Below are 27,520 nucleotides of genomic sequence, written 5' to 3'. Positions count from 1 at the left end.
GAGCTAATGGGGTTCGGATGGCGCTCATTTGAACCCCGTTCGAAGGCATATAGGTGCACAACTCGTGCCGGTCTAAAATTTATAACCGTACTTTATCGTTTTAACTAGGTAGCGGAAGGGCTCAATGTCATTGGCTCAATGCCAAAGACTCTTGGGAAAAGCGCCCCAGCCAATTCACCATTTTTCTCCTATCCACTGTCAGAGTAGAAACATGCACCAAAACGTAGCAGCCAGGGTAAATCTACAAACACCATACGCCTCTCCCATCCTCTCGACGCGCCACTCTGTGGGCGCCCGTCGGTTCTTCACCGGCCCACACCGCAGCATATATTCCTCTCCGTGTCCGTGACACCGCCACAGCCACCTGTGGCGTCGGCTTACAGCCCTCAGCTGCCGGGAAACGGCGATAAATCGTACCCACACGAGGCAGCACGGGTCGAGGTACGGCGTAGAATAGAGTTCGAGGGGGCTCCGGGCGGGGACCAAAGCAGAGAGAGACATGGGACAGTAACTGAGAGACACGAGACAGGGATGGGAAAAGACACATAGGAAGGCGGACAGAATTGGGACAGGAATGGGATGTGGGTCCGATACCCGAGTAAACATGGATCGTGACAGGGTTGGGCTGGGCGGCATGACTGTGTCGAGAAAAGGTGTTGGTTAATACGTCACTCTGAACCACGACATGGGAGGAAAATCTAGCCAACCAAGGTCGCAGAAGCCAACAGTGAATACCACACTCTCAAACTCAACTCACGGTGAGCCAAGCGCAGAGTTGTAAGGTGAATGAGTCATGTGTCGAATCCCCCTCAATCCTTCGTCGAGACAGGCAGCATGCGTGTCGAAAACCACTTAAAGCGTCACCCTGCAAACGACAGGTGCTAGTTCCTTTCCCGGAAAATGGAGCAATGCTTCCGGTTTCAAATGATCGCGTTAAATGGCTCGAGAAAAGGTTGAGCAATGCACAATGTTATGTTGCTTACGCAAAGCCTATTCTGTTGGAGGAATTTCGGTTGCGATTAAGAGCGGATTTTCACCTTAGCAAAAAGTTAAACATTTACCCCTGTATACATCTATAGTTGCCTGGTAAGATTGCAAAGCAATAAATCACACCGCTGCAAGCCCCAAAGTAAATCGCATACGTATAATGTGAAAGGCCTTAGAGATGTCACCAATTGCGAAGCTATGGAGCTACTAGGAAGCGATCAGAACGGATCACGAAGTTTTAGCCAACCGTTTCAATGCAACATACCGGGTGGCCCAGAAAAAACGTTCCGAACTTTAGAGGCCTGTATATCAAATACGAGTACAAATAGCGAGCCAAAATTTTCATCAAGTTTGCGTCATTTCTTTGCACATTGGTGTGCCAAATTATAACACTATACCATCATTTTCAAGCTGGCAATCTTGAGTTGAATTAAGCAAGACCTTTTTGCTTTTTTTGCCGATGAACGATGGTGATGATTGGGTTAGACGTCCCATGTTATAAAAAAGAATGAAAAATAGAGCACGTGAATGATACCAACACGTATGTTCTTATTTTAAATATTTCTGTCTCACTTATGTGCCAAATATTCAAATACTGAGCCAAAATGGTGCTCATGGATGTCATTCGTTTCAATACCAAATCATGTTTCGAGCAGGAGTGGCACGATGCATGGATTACTGCTGATTACCCTCCTTTCAGTAGATCAAACAGTAAATCGACCGGATAAGGAAAACAAACTAAAGGAGACTGGTTCCTGTGCCAGAAGACCACAGAATAGCTTATGAAAAACAACATTGCCAGCAGATGCCAAAACAATATGGTTGAAAAGCTACCTTTTCCCAGGAATGTCAGCCAGGAAAGCATTTGAGCCACAAGATGGTTAGAAAACTGGAAACTTCTTCCGATGCCGCTGGCACAGAGCCATCGTGGTTGCCTGAGGGAATGTGTCATCCTGAGACCCGAACCATCAATGAGACTAGCTGCCAGTAGAAGTCATGGCTCTAGGCTGCGGTGCCGCGGGGTGAAAGTGACCCGTTCACTCACATTTTTTAGTAAACATCGGAGCAAAAAAGTAATTTTTACATGGCATGCTTGAAACACGAGCCGTTTAAAAAGTTATTTACCGAACACCATGAAAATCACACCATTTACTGAAAATGCGTGCCGCATTGACTATTCGAAGTTTCAATGTTGTATCTTTATCACTTTCTGAGAAATATTGATTTAAAGTTGGGAACGTTTTTTCTGGGCCACCCGGTATAAGCGACGTAACTCGACAGCTAGCTCATTCAAGCCCATCTCAGTAAACACAGCAGCATGTTGATAAACCACCATGCTGATGAGTGATGAGTCCCTGTGGAGAGATTTAGCTACACGTCTTCAACCGTCTCCGACAGACGCAGGCCGGTGGACGGCTGTTTGGCGATGGGTCATCATGCTGCGACAAGCGCAGATACACAGCGGTGATTCAGCACGATGGTGCAAACGTCGTGTTTTCTCTGCAGACGGGATTTTTATGACCGCATCGGTGCCACCCAGTCCGCAAACGCGTACAATCCAGTCTATCTGACTGACGGCTTCCGCTGGCAGCGTCGGCCTACACAACCGCAGGGCGTGTATGCCGTGTCATCAAGAAATATGAACACCTCCCAGAAGATGAGACTGAGAGTGAGACATATTACATCAGATGTATCTTATTCCTCGTGTCATAACACCACAGCGGATAAGTCGCCTCTCCGCTGGCGCAAGACTCGTCCACGGCATCCCCGAATGACGCACGGCGGATTCCGCGGATGTTTCTGTGAATCTTCCGGCGGTTTCCTCACCGATCCCCGGCAATCGGCTCGGCCGGGATCCTGTGGCATTACGTCACCGGATCAGCGGCCGCAGTCTCGTATAGCCTCCGTGTCGGAACGCTGCTCTCTAGGCGGACCTACCCAAGGCGGACTGGGTGGGTACCCCAGCCCGCGGCCAGCTGACACCATCCCGGGAACTACGCTGGGTGGATCCCAGTGTTTTCTGGGTGGGTATCCGAGCCCGCGGCGAGTAGACACCATCTCTGACATCGCGATTCTACCCCTGCGGCGACGGCAGCTCGTCATCCCCCCGGCGGCTGCCGTGCCCAGACCCCACTGCTCTCCCAGCGCCGGTTAGTTCAGGGCGTAGTCAGGCCGGGGCCAGGGCGTAACCAACGCTCCAGGCGGCCGTGGCAACCGTTTGCCACCCCCGCCAGCGGTCGTAGCTGCCTTAGCGACTAGCTGCGTCTTGGTTACTCAGTTCGCAGCACGCCCCAGATTGTTATCCGAGAGCAGTCGCAGCGAACGCCGTATCGACTCCATCAAGGTTTCGTCAAGGTCTCGCCTGTGCTGCAAACTTGCATTTCAGCAGAATCCCGAAAACAGGAACGCTCAAAACACTGCAGCTTCTATCGCTGCGCTGTGGAGCGGAGCCTCTGCTCTGTCTGCTCAGTTTGGCGCAGTGGCGTAGATAGTGATGTGGGATGTCTGCCTCCCGCCCGAGACCCACCCCTGTCTGTAGAGAAACACCAGCTGGGCCGGGCTGTTGGATGACTCAGAACAGGTGTGCCCGGGACCCCACTACCCCGACACTCCCGCTGTCTTACAGAAACGCGAACCGCAAATCTGGGCGGACCGTAAATTCGAGAGGCACGTCTCCACGAACAGCATACCGACCCGGCATATACGTGTAATCGACTTGCAACTTCCCGCTAGTTGTAAAAAGGCAGTTCCGACCGCAGTCTTTTGTGTGGCATACATGAAGAGCTACAAGCAGCATTTCAAAGTGATCCTTCCGGTAACTACAGTGCATGTACAAGATGTGGAAGTGATTTAATATGCACGACCAAATGTTACATTTTCAGCTGCATTAGTGAGGCTTGTCGACTACATATTACTGTATGTTTGTTCCAAATCCTCGCAGATATCAGAGAAAAGGTGAAGTTTTCACGTCAGCTGAGCGATTACCTACACGGAAAATATCGACCGGACTGCATCATCAGAAGGAAATTACCGGGCCTAGCGTTCCGGCCGGGACCACATCGGTTGTATCTGGCGCACAGCAACGGAGACACATGACGGCATGGCCTCGACGGCCAGGAGACGAGGCGAGGAACCGGTGGTCTGACCATCCGGAACTCTGCTGTGAAGGGTGTGAAATCAGATCCGACCCACAGACGTCGTCACCAGACACTTGCCGGTTAAAAACCACAGCCACAGCCACCACTGACGCCACAACACCCACCACCGCTAAAGTCACCACTACCGCCAGCACCGTCACTGAATGCGCCAGCAACCCTTCATCCTCAGAGAAAGGCCAGATGAAGTAAGACCAACACCACACTTTCATACCAATAGCTGAGCCAATTTAGTACACATTATCACTGGCTTCTCGCGAAATGGAATAAAATACGCCAACTTACACTCTGACTGATGACACCTTAACATAGCCGCGACAATGCTGACTACGCTGAAACAGATCGGCCACTTAGCTGACTAACGCTAAGAACCTTGAGATATGCGCTACCACTCTAGCCGTCAGATCCGGGGGCGCCTTGCTCCTGTCAGTACGTCGTTCATGGTAGCTGCGCCCTCACGTTTCTGGGTCTGATCACACATACGGCAGATCTCCATTGAATGGCGACGTTCTCCGTGTTGCGTCCACCCAGTCTCCCACGATACAGGATTCACATGACACTGCACAGTAGCCGGTGCTGACCGGTACACCGTTCCACACTTACGCCGACGCACCTTCACGGGCGGTGATGCGCGCCCCGCAGGTGGGACTAGGCGGTCATGCTGCCTTGACATGGCCGTCACACTGGCACGACATGGCCGTCACACTTGACACCAACCCGACACGATCGTTACGCCCGCACACCCACCCACTGGGACGGCTTCGAACACCGCCTCAGTTGGCCGCATGGATCCTCCTACCCTACAGGTCACGACATGGTTGCAGTGACGAGCCAACGGCTCCTACAGCCCTTTCCTTCAACGTGACAGCAGAATTGTTCGCAGTAAGCATGACTGTTGAAGGACGCCAAGATCGGCAGCGAGTGTTGCACTGCAGGTGGTCGTCCCAACATGAGCTCGTACGGCAGACACAGAACGAGAGTGACTCGGCCGCGCCACAGACGAAGTGCCGGGACCTTGGGCTCAACGATGAGTGATGTTTTTGTCCTTGGGTCATTTTCCGCGACGACGGACAGTTGGCGATGAATGACCACCAGTGCGTCGACAGCGGCCACGATGACATCATTCGCGGCAGTCCATCCCATAAACATGAACGCATGCGGCCGAGACGGTGACAGCTACGGGCCATTTGAGAACTACATCCATTTGAATACTCGTCTGGTGCTGACGGCTGGCGCGCGGCTGAATTATCCCGGCGAGGACGCTCAGCCAGTGCGTGCCTTCTGCTGCGCTGTCTGCGTTCGGGTCTGTATGCGTGTGACGCACAACAGAGCACATCAAAGACGCCGTCAGAAACGCAGACACTGAGACGACACAGACCCGACAAATTTCGGCGACTTTGGGTGGCAACACATCCGATGGACCGCCGCGTCAGCAGCGGCAGAGGCGGGCGGTGACAAGGTACAGCTCAGCACTCAACACTCAGCAGTCATCAGACCGTCATCTCCACAGCCGGAATCCCCGCAGACGGCGATCACAGACCGGCGCCGGCCGGCCGGCCGCTCTCGCCACCACCCTGACCGGCCCGTCGCTGGCTCAGCACGCCCGATGGGTGGCGACGGGCGGTCGGCCTCCGAGAAGTCCGCCGCCGCGGCTCCTGTTTGGATCACTATCGAGGTCGTGTCGGCGGCGCCGGCCGGTCGGTCGGTCACCGCGGCGACCGAGTACCTACAAGCGACGGCGTCCGGCCGACAGCCACCGGGACGGAGTCAGATGATCGGGGCTGACATCCAACAGAGCACGGCGCCGCCGACAAGCGCAGCATGGCGCCGTCGAGATGTGGAGCTGACGTGTCGGTGACGTAATCCCGAGGTGGGGACAGCCGCTCATGACGTTAAAGCTTATCTGTGGCGCTAATCTATCAATGATATCCATAGATCGTTCCATAGCTAACCTATGACGGCAGGGACTGCCAACACCACTCAGCTCGGTTTTGATGCCGAATTGGACAGACCGGGTTTCTGTCGCCGTGACAGACGGCTGATTCCGACAGTCGTGATCCCCGGTTGGCTTTACAGCCCACCCACCACGTCTTACTGCCCACGCTGTGTGGTATATCACTCACGGCGAGTGGTATATCGCTCACAGGGACATCGCTTGGCGGGGGGGGGGGGGCTAAGTGTATGGGATGAACATATTGCCCCTGGTAAATCCGTCTCAGTAACTTGTCGGCCGAGTGAAGCATACCGAGGAATAAAAAAAGTTCAGGCTGCCTTCACCGGGGTGTCAGTTCGGTGTCCAGATTCATGTTACTGGGCACCAAGACCACCACGGCCAGCGTTATGTTCGCTCAGTCACCATCTCAATCGATACCCAGTCCTATACGGCCACTTAGTTACATGAAACACCCATCAACATACCCCGATCTCTAACCGCATCTTCCTGGAATCCTATATACCCGACCTTGCCACACATCCAGTGTGAGAGAGTCTGATGTGTGTCGACTGTAGCCCGAGGCCGGTACTCACTCGATATGGTTGGTGCGGAGAGAGATCTCTAGGTCGCGAAGAACCTGAGTCGAGGTCGAGTCTCCCATCAGCCGCCGTTTCTGCAACAGAATGAACCGTACTGTCAGGGGTCGGGTCAGAGGCCAGAGGCCAGAGAACTCAGCAGCATGTTCGATAGTCAACAGGACCCAGCAGCGTGAGAGGCCACTCGGGGTCGGGTCAGGTCACAGTTGCAGTACATAAGATAAATTTGGGATTAGATAAGCTTCCCCGATATGCATCGCGATGTTTTTCATATCAGACACTGACGAATAGCCGTACTCAGCATTTCTAGCAATCCTCTCAGACTTGAAAGCCGCGTATGACAAATGTGGAGACCGCAGACAAATGTCGAGGCTCTCCCTAATGTAGAAGCCGTGTCCGCACAGACATTACATCACGCGTCACGCCATGGACCCTGTCTCACGACAGAGGCGCCAGTGTCCGCGGTACAGGACCGAGGCCGGACGGACGTGGTGCGCTACCAGCGACACGCACTACTTAGATCTCGCTCGGAGATAGCCCGCAACGCAGCTTGGCTGCAGAGCAGACAGGGAAGACGGGTCGCCGTAGTGACTAAACCACTCTCAAGCTTCAAGGTGGAGCTCGTTTCGAGTCGTCCTAAGAGCTTAGGTTACCTGTCGAGCTGCAGCACAAACAGTAGCAGCCCCTTCCCCTCCCCCCCCCCGTCTCCACTCTGTCCGGTGCTGGCAGCGGAGGCAGGTTGCAGCAAACTAGCACGCAGTTAAATCGATCCTGCACGCACTTCCACGTCACTCCGCCTCACAAGACGGCCCGAAGTCACGGAAGGTCACGGGAGATACAGAACGGCAGTGGCGGCTAAACGAACCCGCTGCGGCCTTCAGCTGTGTTACTGTGACATAATTCACCACAAACAGAAAGACGAGCCGGGGCGGAACGGCAGCCCTGACGGCACATCGCAGCTGCACGACAGTTTACAACGAAGCCTCCGGGATAAAGTGTGCCGTAACCATTTACTAAACAAGCCAAGGATTGTTGACTGGAGTATCAATCTAAGCGTGGTCACCGGTGAAGCTTGTTAGAAAGCAGCTCTTGATCTACCACCAATAAATTTTTTTACCACCAAGAAAGTTCGCTCATACAGGACAAGTCGCTGGTAGGCCATGCCTGGAAGTGGACAATGCGACAAGAGGAATGTGAAATCATCTTCACGTGTCGCACTTTAACGACGACAGGTATCCATAGGGACATAACGGAGTGACATGTCAGAGTCTCGTTCTGGCGATGAGCAACGTCCAGCCTGTCAGCTGCCACATTCTTCTCGACATATGAATATGACATCCACCCGTCAGACATGGCTCCGATGGCTCGTCATCCAGCATACAAATCGACTGACACGTCTCTAAACGGTACTCAATAGTCTGTCCGTACGCTAGGCGTCAGCCTGTAACAAATACCAGCCGAGCAGGCACGCGAGCCCCGGAGCTGCGTGCGGCAGGTCCTCACGCGCCACCCACCCTGTCGTACTCTAGCGTCGGCGCCGGCCAGGGACCGCGCTCCTCACGCTCCACGCTGCTTCTCCGTTCTCCACAGGGGCCGAGAGGGCAGCGCTGCTAGGCCGCGCACGGCGGCCGCCTCTTTCTCATGCTAATGCCCCGACCCGAGCGGCGGACGGCGGCGGACGCCACAGGTAGGGGCAGGGCGGCCGAGGCTGCGGACCCGCCGTCCGCCTTTCGCTGCGGCACGGTAACAGCCCCGCGCCAGGTATGCACAGCCACAGACGGGGGGCGGCGGAGGCATTATGCACGCGGGCTCGCTGCCCAGCTCCATTCGCAACAGCGGCGGCGACGGCGTTGCAGCTGGAGCAGCGGTGCGCCGCGGCGCCCGACCCACTGGCACTGACTGTATACGGAAGGGGAGGGCCGAGGGCCACCCGACCGTCGCGAAGCTGCCCGTCACTCCGTCAGCAATACGCCCGCATCGTGGCTGTATTTGGTCATCACCGAGCAGCACAGCGGAGGAGGGCTGGGCGGACGGACAGCTATCCTGTCCACGTTGCAATCAAGTTGACATCACGATCATTGGGCAGCCATTGGGCACCAGATTTTTATATATTCCGACAGTTACAGTAGCGTAGCCTAACGTTCTGAACTTGGGGCTTGGCAAAGCGGTACGAAAACGATAAAGTGATGTTTAGTTAGTGACAGCGTGCCAGTTCATATTGACTTATTTCACTTCACATTTCCCCAGAGCACTTCTCACGATACTCGCTATCGTTAGCAAGATAAGGTAAACCGGTCCTAGAACCATTAATCACTTCCGTCGAGCGTGACTAGATATTCCCTGTAAATATCTCAAGGTAAATATCGGAACTGAGTATTAGCCGGTCCTCTCGAAAACGGCATAACTTCTGTCCGCTGATGTCCATTCACGGGAGGGAAGGGGGACAGCCCATTTGATGCAATCGATGATTTTAAAAGTCGCTGCAATCGGTGTTGACATCAGAAGCTGATAGTGCACTTCACGTGCTATCGGTGCGCAGACGATTCCAACGGAAACAATCACATTTAGAAGAGCGATACTCAGTAACAATGACTATAATCGAACATCGCAGAACCAAAGATAAACGGGTCAATGACGCTCCTGCCGAGTTACGACGCGCTGTGTATGAAGGACGTGACGCGGTCCGTGCATTTCAGACAAATTTTACAGGAGGCATAGCGCAAAGGATACGTGATATCGACATATTCGGAATATTGAAACAACATAGGGTATCAACATAGTTACTGCCCTGCGTAATATAACTCCATTCTGTACCTAAATGCAATACTCGTATGTAACAGACAATCACGCTTTAGAAATTATTGGGCTGCAGCTTTTTTTTAATACAATAGGTCTCCATCGCTCGCTTCTTAAATGGAAGAATGCTAGCGATACAAGCGTTTGGTCACTTGGTATTTTCAAAAATAAGCGAACAATGCGGTGCCACGTCACCCACCGAGACCAAGACAGTAGCATTCCTCAGAAGTACGCATGCATTACGCAACGAGCATACCGTTCCGCGACCACTCAGCATTCCACCTAAAGTGGCCCATTCGAAGGCGCCACTACCGTGGTTTTGGCGTCTACTTCACACAACACCAATATCAGCGCTCACCAGACTATGACACAATCCTGTCGCAATGTTGCAATGTCATTCCACGGGAGCCTGGCGGGTGAATATTTTACAAAACTCGGAAAGAAGTACAGCCGATTAGACTAGGAAGTGACCCTGATACATTCAACAAGTGAGATTTGGAACGGAACAGTTTTGATGCACGTGAGCAGTCTTGTTCACAGACCGTCCCAAACCGAAGCGGCCCTGCGGCTGATTCCAGCCACGGTCGAACCCACAGACCCGCTGGCGGCAAGGTTGTGGCGACGGAAGGTCGCTCCGCACTTAACAGCAGCTCAGAGCGGGCGCAGTTCACAGCTATACACTCGTGAACTACTGGTTTCAGATTTGGTATGGCAAATAACCGCGATAAGAAGTGTAGTAGGTGGCGTGTACTGAAACAGTTTTCGACACACACAGTGTGTCACTGTAAGCAGTATGCTAGAGGTCAACCTCCAGCTCAAAATACATATCCAGGTGACCATCTATCAGTAAATAAAACACAGCTATGCACATCACACTTTCCAAAGCGTCAAACCGGTAAATACCAACAATGCGCGGCGATTTGTCGACTCACCCTGTGACTTCTCGACGCCTTCGGGTCGAGGTAGGTGCGCAGCTTGTTCAGGTAGTAGGCCGGCGCCTGCTTGGCAGATACACGCTCCTGTAAAACAAACGAGTCGTGTCAGCACGCTGAACACTCCCCGCACCACCACCCGCCGCTTTGTTAGCACACGGTACATGTTTGACGCACCGTACGCACCGCGCTATTGGTGAAGGTCAAATCACGTCAAAACAGATTCACGGCAAACACTGCAATATATCACCCCTGAGTGATGCTAGACTCAGCCTCCCAGCATGACAAGCCGTTCTTTTTTAATCTTCTACGTCTCAAACCCGCATGCCAGGCCAGGGAGGTCAAATTAGGTTCGGAGCGAAGCCGAAAATACACGGTCGTGTCCTGCTGGGTTGGTGGTCCTTTGATCATCTGCCAGCGACTCCAGTGAACCAGAGACCTGTGTGACACATCGCCATAGTCGCCCACCCAGAGGAGACATCACTGCTCACAACAAACACGACACCCGGAAACAGCGCATTTCCGGCCACAGCGTGACGTCACCAGGGTGTGTGTGACGTCACGACCAGTGGTGGAGAGAGGGAGAGGAGCTGGAGAGAGGGAGAGAGGCTCCGAAGATGCGGTTAGGTCGGTCAGGGTGTGGGAAAGAAATGGAGCAAAAACGGACACTGATTCACATTTCACATGCATTGGGGCCGAAGGAAGCACGTCGATGCGATTGGATGAGAGGAGGGGTACGGAATGCGTACTGGGCTGTCCAGAAGGGAAAAATCGGGACAGCTTCTCTATAAACCCGACAATCTATCACGTCACATTGCATAAATTATGTGAAGGAAATAGAAAAATAAAGCAGCAGTAGGGAAAAAGCAGCTGGTCTTCAGAGGAAATAAATCAAAACTGAGAAAACGTATGACATCGGCCTGCCACGCCAGTTTTAAGATGACATACTGTGGCGGACAATATAACAGTAATCTTTATTATCCGCCGAACAATGCCACCTTCATTGTTCAGATGTTCAACGCCCTCACTGTTATCATTCACACCGCCAACGAAATTCCAGGACTGTCGGACTCCTCCATCACCAGCAGTTTCTCAGACTCACGAACGACTCACGAACAACTCACGAACACCTCACGACCCAGTCACGTCTGAGGTCAGAGCCGGTGCGGGGTCACGAAGCACCCTCGCCCGCCGACCGGCCGCCCACGCTCGTAAAAGCACCGCTGGTCACGGCGTGACCGCAGGGACCGGGGCAGTAGAGCAGCGTCGTCAGGCTTCATCCGAGAGTGCATGGGGTGAGAGCGTAGCGAACAAATGTAAGCAGAGTGGGGAGGGGTGAGAAGGGTGGGTATAGCGGGCGATGAAACAGAAAGCATTGCGGAACAGGTCTGTGAGTTGGTAGGTCGCGCAGTCCAGCTAACCACCAGTCGGCGAGGCCATCCCACTTGGTTCTGCCCTGATGGAGCCATCTAACCAGCGGAAGCCATGGACTGGCCTCGGAGCCGGGACAGAGCCACTGCCGGCCAGCCAGCCGCCGGCGAGGCTTGTCAAACCGACCGGTGAGCTGTTTGAGCCTACATCGGGCAGGGGCGGTCGGGAAAGAGACGTTTGGTGCGCCGTTATGCCATTATGGCGCTATAGTTAGTAACAAATAAGGTCAGCTCTAAAAAGGTGTTTAGTTTCCCTGTCCATCTGGACGGCACCACTAGTCGGTTATAGGCCACCGTAAATTGGTCCAATTATGGTCCGTACAGAACCGAGAAGAGCTCCATTACGGGCGACCCGTCTGGAAATTTGTGGCCTGTGGTCAATTAGACCGTATAGTCGGTGATAAAAATATAGTCTGTAAATCACACCACTAATCGTGCGAACTTATATCTCGGTAGCAGGAACACGTCAGTGACAGCGAGGGCGGTCGAAGTCAATCAACTGAGCGGAAAATAAGCCTCTTTAGATAGCCCTGAAGGCTTTAAACTCCAATGTTCAGTGTTCCATACCGCTCTGACTGTATAAACGACCATAATTTTCAGCGCTACATCAGTCACCATCAGCGGCAGTCACCCCGGCTCAGCATCAGCCTCAACCCCGGATCAGCAGGTGCTGAGGACAGATAAGCAGCCGCCGGCGTGCGATCAGTTCTCCATTGCGTAACCGGTTCGGCTCGGCAGACGTCAGCTGCCGAGGGCGGCTCCAAATTGCCTGTCGGTCTGTCGATACCACTTAGCGACCGGTCGGGCTGCGACAAACCAGTCGGCTGGCGCGGAGACCGGCTGTGCCTGACACCTCAGTCGCGCCTGTCCGCAGCGCGGAATGCACGAGCGGGCCGCCGGACCGGACAGCTCGAACGGCCCACCAGCACGGCAGGATGCGAGCCGGGCGGACACACAAAGACACACGGACGGACGGGCAGACGTAGCGTAACGGACCACACCGTGAAACAAGGGCAAGGCTAGACTGATTCGGGGTGAGTCACCGGCGACCTCTGAGAGACCACGTTTGCCAGCTGGGGGGAGTGGTAGAGCAGTCGTGAAAAGCAGTGCAGGAAGCGGCAAGTCGGATGTTCCCGAAACCAAGCATTTTGCAGGATAGTTGACAAATAATGGAGCAATATAACAACTGAACGCGTCTAAACAATAGCAAAACATACATGTGCTTATGTTTTGCATGCTGCAGCACCAAATGCAAACCCCAGGCCAGTACGTCTTCAGTTTGCCCGCACAGGACCATTATAACCTGATCTCCATCCCTCGTCTACTGCCCCTCGGCAGCGCCTGGTCGCCCCTAAGGGAGCACTGTTGACTGAACCGTGAACGCCCTCGCCTGGTCGCGCCGCGCGCGTCCCATTAGCTCAAAGACCGCACGTCAAGAGGGGCGTGGCGGCATTCCACAGATGCCCGGGCGATACCTGTCCACTCCAGACCTCAGCGTAGAATTCCCGCGTCTTGCCGAGTACCTCGCTTCAAGTCTCGTCTGGCGCCAGATGAGGACCAACAGAAGAGCGGCAGCGGAAAATGAGGAGGGTAAAAGGAACACGCAAATGTCTTCGTCTATATGTAGACAGAGAGTCGATGGTATGGAATGTACGACTGTCGACTAGGGAGGCTCAAATCAACTCAGGAACCTGCCGTTTTGTGACCTGTCTATCGTCGCTGTTAGCTCTCTCACTTTCGGCTCGTCCATCTCATGTGACTCCTTTACCTAATTTTCTACCGCCCGTTTCACTCCATCCTGTCTCACAAATCGTTCCTCAGTCCACGGTCCTTCCCTGTCTCCCCTCTCCTCCCTCTTTCCTGGCTCGCCCGTCCCGCCCGACCCGGACCTCTTCAGTCGACCGTCGCGTGGGGCCGACCACCATCACAATGGCCGTCGGCCCGCCCGGCGCGTGGCGGGGCATTTCACACCCACCCAGCGGCGGAGGCAGGTGCCCAGGCGCCTCCCGTGGCTCACCACATCCCTACAGGAATCACCCGAACGGCAGCCAGGTGGTAGACGCGGCGGAGGGCTCAAAGTTAGCACGAGCCTCCACCTGGTCAGTCCAGCATTATCCCCACCTCGCCACCCCCGCGAGACGCCTAGAGGGACAGGTCGGGGATGGGTCGCAGCAGGCGCTGGGAGGGAGGGGGCGCAGGGGAGCAGATGTGGCCACTCGCGCGGTGTCGGATCGCCCGCAGCTGGTGCGCGTCTCACGTCAGTGGCGTCACAAATAGCCCACGTCACTGCTGGCTAACGTCATCCTGCCGACGGGCGCTGACGGGGGACGAAACATCAGGTCGGCTGGGAAAGGATGGGTGCTAATGTAGATTCTGTAGCTAATGTAGCATCTAAGAAAGAATGATACAGTTGACGATATGGTGGAAGGATGAATCCTGCAAATGGCAGCTGATCATGCAGTGCTGCTACCAGGCAGTGGATATAGAGACAAATATAAACAGCGTCGCCCCCACCTGCAGACCCTGGAAATACTAACAGCAGAAACCCTTCAACCTGATAGTGTAAATTGTATTGCTTATGGTCCTCCACTGAGGTCTGTGGACGCAGTGTGTCCTTATCGTCCGTAGTCGAGCCTGTGGCTGAAGCCAGGCCCCATCCACCCGCGGTGAGCCCCGCCTCTGAATAGCCGCTCCCTGTGTGCATCAAAGACCACCGCCGAGATACGGGCCAAAACAAACCAACCGCCAAGATAGGCATAAGCGTCTTGGCGTTTGACGGCATCAGAAAAGCACCGCTCAAATGATGTATGTCGCAACGCCAGCAAAGACCACTGCTGATGTGGCACGATGAATTTGATAACCTATTGATAAGTAACTAATTAAAAATAAATAGTACCAAGAGTACCAAAAGATATCTGTCAGAGTTGTGCCGAAGACGGCACATGCGGTACAACATGGCAGTTGTCCCACGTTTCTAATCAATCGTCGTGAATCGTCCCTCTTTCTTGTCTTATTCATTCTATAAACATTGCTCAGGGTATCGGTTAGTGGGAGTCTGGCGACCGTAACAGCGATCTGCGGTATGCCGGCTGTAAGTCTACGATACACTCGGATAAACGATAAACACACTTCGGCTACATATGATAGCGCAGGGGACGCCAGGGTTTAGAGTGCCATTGGGCCACTGAAGGTAAACTGTCGGTAGATATGACACAAAACTCCCGCTCGCAAATTGACTCCAAATCCAACAAAGTTTGCGTCAATCGAAAAATTATAGATTCTTACCAGACCTAACAACGTTTACAAGGTTTTCTAACAGTGGCGTGAGGTAGTGATTGATAGCAGCGGAGACATTGGAACTTTGATCATGACCCTTTTCAAAGTTTTGTGGTGAAAACAGCCAACGCGCACGACAAGCATGCAATACTAAATACATATGGGCGAAAAGCATCTGAGTCATTCGATATGCAGCGGTAGTGTGGGAGCCGGGGTATTGGCTTCGTTTGTGGCTGCACGGCAGTCTACGAGAGCACGGCAACACGGCAGCTGACATGGAACACCACCGAAGCCCTTCAGTGATCTGACGCGATCAGACCCGGAAGGCTGGTATAGTCGTCAGTGGCAGCCTCCTCAGCTCTCTCAGAGCACCCTGGTCCGTGATGGCCACAGCCCAGAGCCGGCGCGGCGGCCGCTCAGCAGCCGCCGCCTACCGAGCTTGTCGACGCCGCTGCACGGTCGTCCGAGCAGCGTTTGTTTTTGCGTGGCCGCGACCGGAGCGCTCCACCCTTGCCCACCGCCCCCGCCCACCGCTCACCGCCCTCCGCCGGCGCGGCGGAGTCCGCTGCGGACGGCGGTAAACAGGGCAGGTGCCGGACCGGCCGGCGGACCGGCGCGGCGTGGCGGACCGGGCCGAGATTTTCACACCCGATACGGCGAGCGCCGGCCGGCCGGCCGAGGTCGGTGCCAGCGGATCACACCGCGAGGTAGACGGCTGGGTGGACGGGAGCGGGACAGAGTGGGGCGGAGAAAGAGCGAGGGGTGGGAGAGAGGAAGGGCGGTACACCTGTGACACCTCAGCCACGCCGCCGACCGCTGTCGTCGGGACAGGAGTGGCTCCAAAGCGCCAGGACGGACGGGTTGGGAGGCGGCGAGGGGAGGCCTGACGAGTGTACGAGAATCGGACCCCAACAGAGTGCTGGCACTGGGCCAGGCCGCCGTCTACTCCCAACACACGGCAGTTACCGGGGTGAGCCAAGAGGGCAGGGGAGTGACGATGAAGCCAATATCGGACCCAGATGATCTCAACAGCGCTCGATTGCCGCGATTAGATAACGTTTGTATTTTGAAACCCCCACATAACGGCTCCAACTTACGAGTGGGTCATACGCCGCACCAAGTTGGGACTATCAGCTGCACGAGTCAACAAATTTTAAAGTAGCACTGCGTTCTAAGCGCAAGCAATAAAACAGGATTGCAGGAACGCCAGAGGAAATTCTGACAGCGGTCAAAACAAACAGACGACACAGTGACGAAGCTTCTAACCATCTAACCAATCGCTGAAATGGAGCAACAATGTTTAGCCACTGAACCAGCTACCAACCGGCGGCTCTTGTTTCCTGGAACGAAAATGGCATGCAGAGCTCTGCATGAATTACGACCCGGGCATCCGCTATGGTTAGCATGCGCCACGACTTCGACATCAAAGCTGGACCAACATCGGAGCTGCGCGGATAAGGCTGGCGATCAAACACGGCTGTGAGTGCCCACTGCGGAGTGCCGAATGCGGAGTGCCCACTGCGGAGTGCCGATTGCAGAGTGCCGACTGCAGAGTGCGGAGTGTGTACAGAGTGGGTCACAGTAAAGCGCGAATCGCCACTGAAGACCTCTGGACTACTCTGTTGACTCTCACAGCCGAGCATGATTAGGAGCTGAGCCAGAGGCTGGCCCGGTAACCGTCGTCGAGCACATCATAGCCATCATCGGACATCACGGTACTGACGTCAATGCAACGACAGTTGAACATCGTCAGGCGCATCATCGCCAGGGCTTAGGACTTAGGAGGGTGTCGGTCTGAGCGAACGGGATGGGCAGGGTGCGGAGGGAGGAGAGAGGAATGGAGAGAGAGCAAGGGGAGAGGAAGACTGAAGAGGAAGAGGGAGAGGGAAAGGAATACGAAGACGGAGAGGGAGAGAGGATGGAGGGTGAGACAGCTCGTGAGAGATGTGAATTGACATACCTGGTCGCAGATCATCTCCCACTTCCGCGCACAATCGTACTGACGGAGCACTTTGGCCTTATCCGGTGGCAAGTCCATGGAAGCCTGAAACACAGAGAGCAGAGAGTTGTCAGTAGTTATCCCAAGAATCCGCTCTAGAAGAGACATCGCAGGAACAAAATAGGTCTGAAAATCACATAACTACAAATAGGGGACAATGACCTGCTGGGGCGTAAGTTGAAACCCATTGACGCTTCGTCAGACTGACAGAGATTCAAAGAATAAATAAATAGCCGTCAGAGAACCGAATTGACGATTGTAAATTAATCAATCATGTTAAAATGACACTCCGATCGCGCTCAATGTTTATACCAGAGCCTTATATCATCCCAATCACTTCCATCATTTCAGGGAGAAACTGCCGTCAAAAGACAAATTGCGTGCGGTGCGCTACGTCTAACTCTAGTGTAAAACATAGTCTCGTGCTGAGAAACAAGCAAGTAACCGGTTTGAGTCGTGTAACCAATTTTCTCGGCATATTTCCAGGAAGGAACACCTCATAGGAGGATAGCGAGCTAGCTCCACCGGTCGGTGTTTTCAATTACCCTGCCTGTGATTACGTTGATTACCTGTTGACACCTCTCATTAACTATCTCTTGCTAGCGGTGCCTAGAAGAATGCAATGGGTGCTAATGACGGTGTTTGAGCGTCTGTTAAAAGTGTTTGGATGTTTGAACGGGACTATGAGACAACGGCAGTATTCCATCAGAGATGCGACAGTGGCGCTGGACGTCATAACCCGGAACGAGTTCACAGTCCTCACAGCCTCGTATCATTCAAACTAGCTCAAACGAAAAATGGTGGACAAGTTGTTGCCAGCAGGAACTATCACACTACCGGCAAATTGAGACGAATGAGAGGTCACAGGAGCTTCCATCTACTTCGTTATGATCCTACCGGTACTGCTCATAATGGCCCGACCTTCTCCACTTTTGAAAGTTAAACCTTCCGAGCAGCTCCAGAACATGGTTTACAGAACAGCCACCGAACACGGTTTACCGCCCTCAGAACACGGTTCCTAAGAGGTCGTCCTCCATGAGGTACCGCCGACCGGAGCCGATCCGTCAGCACGGCGGGGCTGGCGCGTCTCATCGTCAGCTCGTCGGCACACGTCGCGGTAAACACGATCTAGCGCGCACGGCTCTGTACTGCCGGCCTGACAAACGGGCCGCTGACGGACCGCCCCCGCCCCCGGGTCGGTCACCGCTGCCTCCGCCCCCGCCCAGGTCGGTCACCGCCGCCCCCGCCCCGCCCCCGGGTCGGTCACCGCCGCCCGGCCCCGGGTCGGGTCATTGCCGCCCCCGCCCCCGCTCCGATCAGTTCGGCCACCACCGCACTCAGCCTTTGGCGCCGCTCTGCAGTTTTCACACGGTACGTCAATGCTGGACCGATATTTTCACTGGTGATTGGGAACGTTGAATGCGGTCGATGGTGACCGACAGGGGACGCATAATCGCGGATGTGCCATAGAGAGCCAAATATGCGTCAACGCTCCCCAGCGACAAAACTTTGATAATGAAGCATTGATATCGGTCCGTGCTGACCTCCAATTTCGAAGTCCTCGACTTTATCTTCTTTTCTTGACCTTTGTACCTAAGCCCTCTCATAAACTAGTCAGAGGCTAAGGCGTTGAATATCTCCAACAAAACTGAACACACGACATGAAATGATATGAAACAAGGTAATAAAACGAGCCGCAAACGACGAATCTCATCATCATGATACCTCACCTCACCCACCCAACCATTCAACACGTAAACGTTTCTCAACATGCAACGGACCGAGTTGGCCACCTGAGACATCACAGCCCCCTCTGGACCTCAGGTACACCCCCAATGACCTAATGACCCCGTGACCCTGCCTGGGGCAGGATGAGTCACCCTCCTGTTCCGCGACCCCTGATCACCGTAAGTCACTCAGCACAGGGCTGCAGGGCAGAGGTCACCCGGCAGGAGATGAGGCGCTAAAGAAGAGTCGGCGCGGAAGGGGATGGTCATTTTTTGTTATTGACGGTTGTTAGAGGTAACGAAACAATATAAGTTCGCATCTTTGAAGAATGGAGAGGCGGATAAGGCCTGATTTAAACAGCACGTTATAGAATGTCATTTGGTCCAAATTGCCTTTGTGTGCGGAGACTGTCTAGGATTTTCGGTAGCCTTTTTCTACACATAACCTCTTTGTCTATTTCCGAATCAAACATCAGCCTGATATGGCTGCAATTTCCGCCATAAGCACGTTAATAAGCTATCAGCCGATTCCAATACAGTAGCTGAGCTCAAGTATACCGCACGCACGCAGGGACTAGGGTAGGGTGGGGTAATTTGAACATGTGGGGCAATTTGAACATAGTGTGAATAACAGAAAATTGCGGAAAATCCATAAGTGGCATGACAATAAGACCTATGAGAGAAATTATCGTAACTAAAAGGGCTATCATATGAACGAGGTTTAAAGTTTCAGGGAATAAAGATGTTGACGCACAGTGTAAAAAATCAATTTCGCAAGGAAAAACGCCTAACAACACGTCATTGCAACTTCATTGCGGCGCAAAATCTTGCATTGCTAGCGCCTAATACGCAACGGCTTTTGTTGTATAATGACCAAATCAGTGCCGTAAATCCAAGAAATTTGCTTTTAAACCCTGTTTTTTAAAATGGCAAAATAACTTTTAGCGTGGGGTAATTTGAACATAGTGTGAGAATTTAAATGAAGACAGGGATAGCTCCGAAACAACAACGCTCCCAGTTTTTTTTTGCCAATATTTTCGACCCAAGGCAGTAGCAGATAAGTGATGCCAGTTTTAGAAAATTTACGTCTAATATCCGTCTAATGTCCGGCATTTTTGTTGATTTTCCGTCCAAAAATGTTTAAGTCAACTATTTGTCCAAATATGTCCAAAAATTATGCAGCTATCAACACTCAAAACCGTCATTTATATCGCTTATCATGTAATTTTACCAGCCGAAAAGTGTTCATTATATTGAGAGCTTAACAAGCTTTCCATTCGCCAATCAATCGTATTAACGATTACTTTATAAAAAGCGCTGAAGCAAGGCCTCCTCTAACATACCCACTGGGTGGGCAAATGCCTACCCAGTCACCACAATTGCCCACCCAGTGGCGTCGATTTGCCCTCTTGTTCGAATACATCTATCTATCTATCTACCCACCCAGAAGCAAATGCAAAAATAAAGGTCCGGTCAGACGTCCGGTAGGAACTACCACTTCCGTTTCCCGGAAAAAAAACTTGCTAGCAGCCAGTGCCCCAGCCCCCAATCACTGCAGTGCAGGTTATTTTTTTTTTACAATGGATGCATCTGAATGCAGGGGCGGTAGCAGACTTGGCGTTTGGGGGTGGGGGCAACTTGGTAACTTTGCCAACTCTCGGAGGGGGGGGGGGCGGTGCTAGCTTAAGGGGCCCATGGCCATAGCGGCCTCAAAGGCCCGTATGGAACCCCAGAGGCCGATGTGGGCTCTCAGAGGCCAGTGCGTGACGCCTAAGGGTGTAAGCCATGGGTCCCCAGCCACACAACAAAATAGGGCCATCAGAGACCTTATAGGCTGATTGGGGACTAAATAGGGCCTCAATTTGGAGCCATCAGAGGTTAATGTGGGCCTCAAATGTCAGTGTGAGGCCCTTATAAGACTGACATTGGTCCTCAGAGACCGGCATCGATCCTTCAGAAGCCAGTACGGGGCCCTCAGAGGCACAAAAGGGTCAGTCTTGGATCTCAGAGGCAGAAAATGGGCCATCAGAAACCGGTGTGGGACCTTTAAAGGTCGGTTTGTGCCCTCAGAGGCCAGTTTAAGGCCCTCAGAGACCAGTACAGGGCCTGAAAATGGCAGTTTGAGGCCATCAGAGGCCGGCTTTAGCCTTTAAGGCTCTCAAAGGCTAATGCGGGTCCTTGAGGCAAGGATGGGACCCTCAGGGTCCCATCCACCCTAAAAGACAGGCTTGGGCTGGTGTTGGACCCCAGAGTCCAGAAAAGGCCAAGTTGAGCCCTCAGAGCCGATGCAGGTCCTTAACCCGGCAGTTGCTGGGGTATTTCGCCACCCACCGTTTGCTGGGGGGGGGGGGGGGGCGTTAAACGCCCTCAGCCGATAACTCGAGAACCAATACGCGCAGCGAAACGAACGAGGCGGCAAACGAAAGAACGCGACGAGACGCTTCAGATGAGTACTTTTAAGTTGAATTTTGAGGTCAGAGGTCGGGTCAAGGTCACGTCAAACACCTGAGATCAGACTTTCAGTAGCATGGACTTCGGGACTTCACAATGGGCGCCTCTCGTCATAAACTCTGTCAAAACGGTGCACAATCCATCATATAAGGCCTACAAGAGTGACAGCTCCATGTAGGGGTCAGTCAAGCATAGGTCAGGGTCAAGGTCAGGTCAACCGGGTAGGCACATATCCCCGAAAATCAAAACTGATATTCGCAGCCTGTGACACATGTTTTATGGGTAATTTGCGGCGTAGAACACGATGGTGACATTCATTTTATCATATGTGTACGTGTTTGGCTCAAAAAGTTCAATTTAAGAAATGCATGTATCATGGTCGTGAAGTAGTCATGAGAAATTGCCAAGATTCAGTTCAAGATTTTGGAAATGAGGAACGATAATCAATAATCGAAGATAGCCATTTGATTGTTCATGGTATTGTCAGTCTAATGGCGGCATGTCTGTATGTCTATTCTGTGATTTTTTATGATTTTTTTAACACATAGGGTGGAGACTTCCATTTCGCGTCTAGCTAGACGCGTCTAAGTCATAGACGCGTCTAGCTGAACGGCGGCTGTGTCTATCTGGCGACAGCTAAATTTAGACGCGTCTGGCTTGGAAGTCTCCGTCCAACAGTTAGACGCCAAGTTAGACGCCAACTTGGACGTCTGCTCAGTTAGACGACAGTTGGACGCCAGTGGAAGTCTCCACCCATAAAGTTTTTGGTCGAAAACCAAGAAATCATGACGTCACTGAAACCTCAATATCTCAAAAATTTTCCAGACGATTTTTTTGAAATTTTGTCACAATAAACGTCAATCAATTCCCTACAGGTACCCAAAAATTGGCGCGCCTGCGGCGCGCCGTTTTTTTTTTTTTTTTGCTATGGTCCAGCGAAAAAAGTGGGGGCGTTGAACGCCCCCCCCCCCAGCAACTCGGGGGTAACCCTCGCCCGTATAGGGGGGAGTCGAAAGGACCCATCTCGATTTTTGCGAATAACTCGCGACCTGTGACCTCTTTTCCGTGACCATGTTTGGCCGAAATCGCGATTCGGCGTATGTCGGCTCGCGTTTGCAAGCTTTTCGTGATTTCAAAGTTCAAACATGTGATTTGATGTTGCTCCCTATACATAAGGGTGGGTGTCAAGGTCACCTGAAGGTCAGGTCACGTCACTGACCTTTGGTGACCTCGGGTGACCTCAGTTCACTTTTTCGAGTTTTTCATGTTCTAGGCTAGTTTTTTAGCTGAATTCGAATTTAGCAACCATTTGAACATTTACGAAGTAGTTTTGGTGCCTTCGTAACATGTTACGAAGCTGTCAGAGGCGGTTGACACGTATTACGAATACACGTCACAACCCCTACCGGTTGACCTGACCTGACCTGACCCGACCTGGTCTAAATGCTTAAAGACATCACATCTCTGATCAAAACTAACACGATATTCGTGATCAGCACCCCGGAAAACCACATAACAGCCACACTTTACGACTTTCTAACAGGTCCCGATTTTCCCGGTTTTCGGGTCATTGACCTGACCTGGAAGGTCACCCGATGACCTAGACATGTGCGGTCGCACAACGACTGCATCCTTCTCCAGGATGACCTGAACCGTATCTCAGATTGGGCCGAAACATGGAAACTGTCTCTTAATGCATCAAAGTGCAAAACCATGTCGGTCACGCTTAAACGAAACCCTGTGCGATATGTATACACCGTCGATGGAACAGTTTTAGAAAAAGTAGACACAATGCGCGACCTTGGTGTGCTTTTAGAGTTTAGACAGCAAACTGTCCTTCAACGCACACGTCGATTTCATCGTTTCTAAGGCTCGCCGTGCTTTGGGTGTGCTCATGCAATCGTTTCAGTTTTGTCATGGAAAGAATGGGCAGTTGAACGAAGGGGCCGTCATGGCCGCATACTTTGCTAACGTCCGTTCTGTCTCAGAATTTGGATCCCAGATCTGGTCAGGCGCGGCAAAAACACATCTGGACAGGATAGAGCGTGTACAACATAAGTTCCTGTTATGGCTTGTTCACCGCACTGCGAACAGAAGGATGTCATCTGACCTCTCATATGACGGACTGCTAGCGCTGTTTAAGCTGCCATCACTCACATCTCGCAGGCTACAGCATGACATTACTCTGTTATATAGTATTATTAAAAGCAGATGTGACTCTATGTACCTTTTGAGTTGTTTTTCCATTCGTGTGCCATCAAGAACTACTCGCTACCGGGCCAGCTTCTTCGAACCTGTCGCCAGGGTAAATTCAGTCAAGAACGGGATGTTTTGCCGACTGCCCCGACTTGCCAATGATTTTATAGCTCGATGTCCCCATGTTGACCTTTTTCATGACAGTAGGTCCGTGGTGATGAAAAGTGTGATCATGCGTGTGGTGTAATATCCTGTTTACGACTTGTATTTATTGTTTTATACGGATGACTTTGCCTTTTAGTGGGAGGCCTTATCCCGTTGGCAATATACTGAATAAACAAACAAACAAACAAACCTAGGACCTTAAAATTGGGTATCATCGGCTTCCTCTCGTAACGGGCAACACGCTCGTTTTTTCCGTGAAGCTCTAGCTTGATCAGGGGCCAAACGCGAGGGAAGGGGGATCGTGCCGCCGAAGGACGCAATGGCCTGTGCCGGCGAGGGTTAAAATTGGGTATCATCGGCTTCCTCTCGTCACGGGCAGCACGCTTGTTTTTTTTCCGCGAAGCTCTAGCTCGATCAGGGGCGAAACGGCAAGGGAGGTCCAACGCCCCCCCCCCCCCCCTATACGAGTACCTACGTTCGCGGCTGGAAAAACACCAATACAGGGGATGGTTAAAGGCCGGCATCGGGTCTTCAGAATCCAGTGCGGGGCCCTCAGAGGCTAATATGGGCCTTTACAGGCCAGCATGGGGCCTCAGAGGTCAGTGTGGGACCCTCAAAGACCGGCATGGACCAGCAGGGTAGCGCGCTACAAGGCCAAGGATGTATTACAAGTAGATTAAGGTCAATAAAAGCCGTATTTAGATCAAGAGGACGCGCCAAGAGTAAGCTGACCATGCCTCCTAAAAAGAGGCAGCGAGCATCACCTACCTATTCGATTTCTGGTTCATGGAGCGATCATAGTAAGTTTAACTCTGCACTTTTGCAGTCTTCTTAAAATTGTAAATGTATGTAGACTAGAGATGTCAATCGGACACCAACTTTTTGGTATACCGATACCAAACTGATACCAACTTGGTATTTGGTATTTTGATCCTAATGTTGTTGGTATTTTGTTGGTATTACGAATCCGGCTAATGTATAAGAGGATACGAATTCGGTAAAAAGTTGGTATTTCCCTCATGTTCCCAAGTTGGTTTGGTTTCGGTATTTTTCATGGTTTTGGTTGGCATTTGGTTTGGTATCGGTATCCTGATTTTCCGTTATTGATATCACTAATGTAAACAATAGGCATACCTATAAGGTGAAATACACACGAAACACCATATCACACACAACAAACGTTAAACTATAAATGGCACAGTTGGTTGACTGTGAAAGTGACATAGGCCTTAACCCGCCCCCCCCCCAGTCGCAGGTGAAAATGGTTGCACCCCAAAACAAGTGACTGGATCTGCCCTTGGGCAGGGGAGCGGCGAAAAATTTTGCCCACCCAGTGAAAAATCCTTAGAGGAGGCCCTGCGCTGAAGTGTAGCAAGCCATCGTCCAATGTTGTCCAGTCTGCTACCTTTGTCCAACCAATTCCGAATTGGACATTGGACAAAATCAGAACTCCAAATGTCCAGGTTTCGATTGGCACCACTTTAACAGATGTAGTACGGTTGGGAGAGTTTTTATCGAACAAAAATGATAGACGTTCTGTTAATTGAAGAGGGGCGAATTCTGTCAACTGACCGGTGTGCAGCGTGCAGATATTGATACTCTGCAACTGTTATTTTTGCTGTTGTGTTGATTTTTCAAGTGAAGGTATGTTTAGAATTGTTCTGCCTATTTGTTTATGGGTCAAACAACATCGGTGCTGGCGAGACTATCGTTTTTATGACAGGTAAAGGCAGTATGTTCAAATTACCCCACGGTGGGGCAATTTGAACACACCGTGACTTGGTGGAGAAGTGAGGCTATGCTATTCAAGGTATGCTCGGCTCGTCCAAAAATGAGGCTTGCATGGTGAAAGCAAGTGACACTTGCGCTACTGAAGCAGTTTTTCTTCATCCAGGGTTGAACTGGAATTTGGTACAACGGAGAAGACGTAAAAATATGTTCAAATTACCCCACACTACCCTATTGCATACGTTCACAGACCGCACACCACAGCTCGCCAGGTAGCCTCAGTCAGTTGGGCACGCCCGTGCGTAACCGATCCCAGCCAGGCCCAGCCCGCACGTGCAGTGGTGAACAGGTGCCGCAACAGGTCTCGACGGGAGGAGACGGCAGTGTGCGTGCCGAAAGGGTGTGAGGTTAATGGCCATTGCAGCCGCAGTAAATGAGAAATGTGCCCCGTAATAAAGTAACTTCTGTCAACTGCCATAAAATCACTGACAGGCACACAAAACATTGTTGTTACGTGTTGGACCTTGTGCATTGTGCAAACATGCGCACAGCTCTCGAAGTCTGAAAAGGTTAACTTAACCCTCGCATGTGTAGGGGGGGGGGGGGGGGGGTCGGATGGACCCCTCCCCCTTGGTTTTTCGCGAATAACTCGCGTAAAAAGCGGCCGATCGCGACGAAACTTTCAGTACCCTCGCATTGATCAATTTTACACCTACCCTGAAAATTTCATGACCCTGACCCAAATGACCTTTGACCTGTGACCTCTTTTCCGAGACAATGTTTGGCCGGAATCGCGATTCCGCGCGTATGTCGGCTCGCATTAGCCGCGCGTTTGCAAGCTTTTCGTGGTTTCAAACGTTCAAACATGTGATTTGATGTTGCTCCCATGCATTAGGGTGGGTGTCAAGGTCACCTGAAGGTCAGGTCAGGTCATTGACCTTTGGTGACCTCGGGTGACCTCGGTTCACTTTTTCGAGTTTTACATGTTTCTAGGCTAGTTTTTGGAGCTGAATTCGAATTTAGCAACCATTTAAACATTTACGAAGTAGTTTTGGTGCCTTCGTAACATGTTACGAAGCTGTCCGAGGCGGTTGACACGTACTGCGAATACCCGTCAGGCCGTCACAACCCCTACTAGTTGACCTGACCTGACCTGACCCGACCTGGTCTAAATGCTTAAAGGTAGACTGCCACCTTTTTTCCACAAAACGGTTTTCACTAGAGCTGAGCCACCTATGTCCCAGACTGAAGTCGGTTTTCCGAAATTCGAACCCGTTTGCGAGAAATCGGAGACCAAAGTTCAGTTTGATGCCATTTTTTTAGTCCAAGAAAACCGACATCTCTACTGTTTACTGTTTACTTTGAAACATGAATTTTCTTATCTTTTGGTAAATATATGTCAAAACTTTGATTGTTTCGAGATCAGAGAAGAATTTTGGAGTGTCAAAATAAAAGTTAAACTTATATATTCAGTAGTTCATTTTTTCCAAAAAAGTGTGGGAAATGGGGTTTAACATGGGCCAGACCCATTCCAAATGAGCCATGATTTTTAAATGTTTTACGAACTTAAATGCAAAATAAATTAAACATGGCCAATTTCTTATGAAATCATATATTAGTAAATCATAAAATACCTTACTTTTTCAAATAAAATGTAATAATCTTATGACCTTGAAGTCTAGTGATGTGTAAACATTGTCGCTAGACATTAACCGATTGATAATTGTATGATAATCGACAATTTTTTTCGCGATTCACGTGATGATACTTTGTCAGGTGAATTCTAAAATTTTGTTTTGTCCAGGGAATAAATCATAGGCCGATCTGAGAAAACTTTTTGAAGGTGGCAGTCTTCCTTTAAATCATCTGTGATCAAAACTAACACGATATTCGTGATCAGCACCCCGAAAAACCCCTTAGCAGCCACACTTTACGACTTTCTAATAGGTCCCGATTTTCCCGACTTTGGGTCATTGACCTGACCTGGAAGGTCAACCAATGACCTAGGACCTTAAAATTGGGTATCATCGGCTTCCTCTCGTCACGGGCAACACGCTCGTTTTTTTCCGCGAAGCTCTAGCTCGATCAGGGGCCAAACGGCAAGGGGGGTCCAACCGACCCCCCCCCCCCCCTACACATTAGAAGCTGG

General features: G+C 51.7%; 1 protein-coding gene across 2 annotated transcripts in view; it reads right to left on the bottom strand.

Moving 5' to 3' along the window:
- Positions 1-27,520, bottom strand: part of LOC122370992 (formin-like protein) — a 55,329-nt gene that overhangs the window by 24,779 nt on the left and 3,030 nt on the right. For both annotated transcript variants that reach the window (XM_043347020.1, XM_043347021.1), the window contains exons 2-4: positions 17,066-17,149; positions 10,400-10,486; positions 6,669-6,748 (exon numbers count right to left, since the gene is read on the bottom strand). In XM_043347020.1, coding sequence (XP_043202955.1) covers positions 6,669-6,748; positions 10,400-10,486; positions 17,066-17,149 — 251 coding nt within the window. The remainder of the gene's footprint in view (positions 1-6,668; positions 6,749-10,399; positions 10,487-17,065; positions 17,150-27,520) is intronic.

This window comes from Amphibalanus amphitrite, unplaced genomic scaffold (assembly GCF_019059575.1).
Source record: "Amphibalanus amphitrite isolate SeventyFive unplaced genomic scaffold, NRLGWU_Aamphi_draft 001192F_arrow, whole genome shotgun sequence".
Classification (NCBI taxonomy): Eukaryota; Metazoa; Arthropoda; class Thecostraca; order Balanomorpha; family Balanidae; genus Amphibalanus; species Amphibalanus amphitrite.
This window is presented reverse-complemented; position numbering and strand designations above follow the sequence as displayed.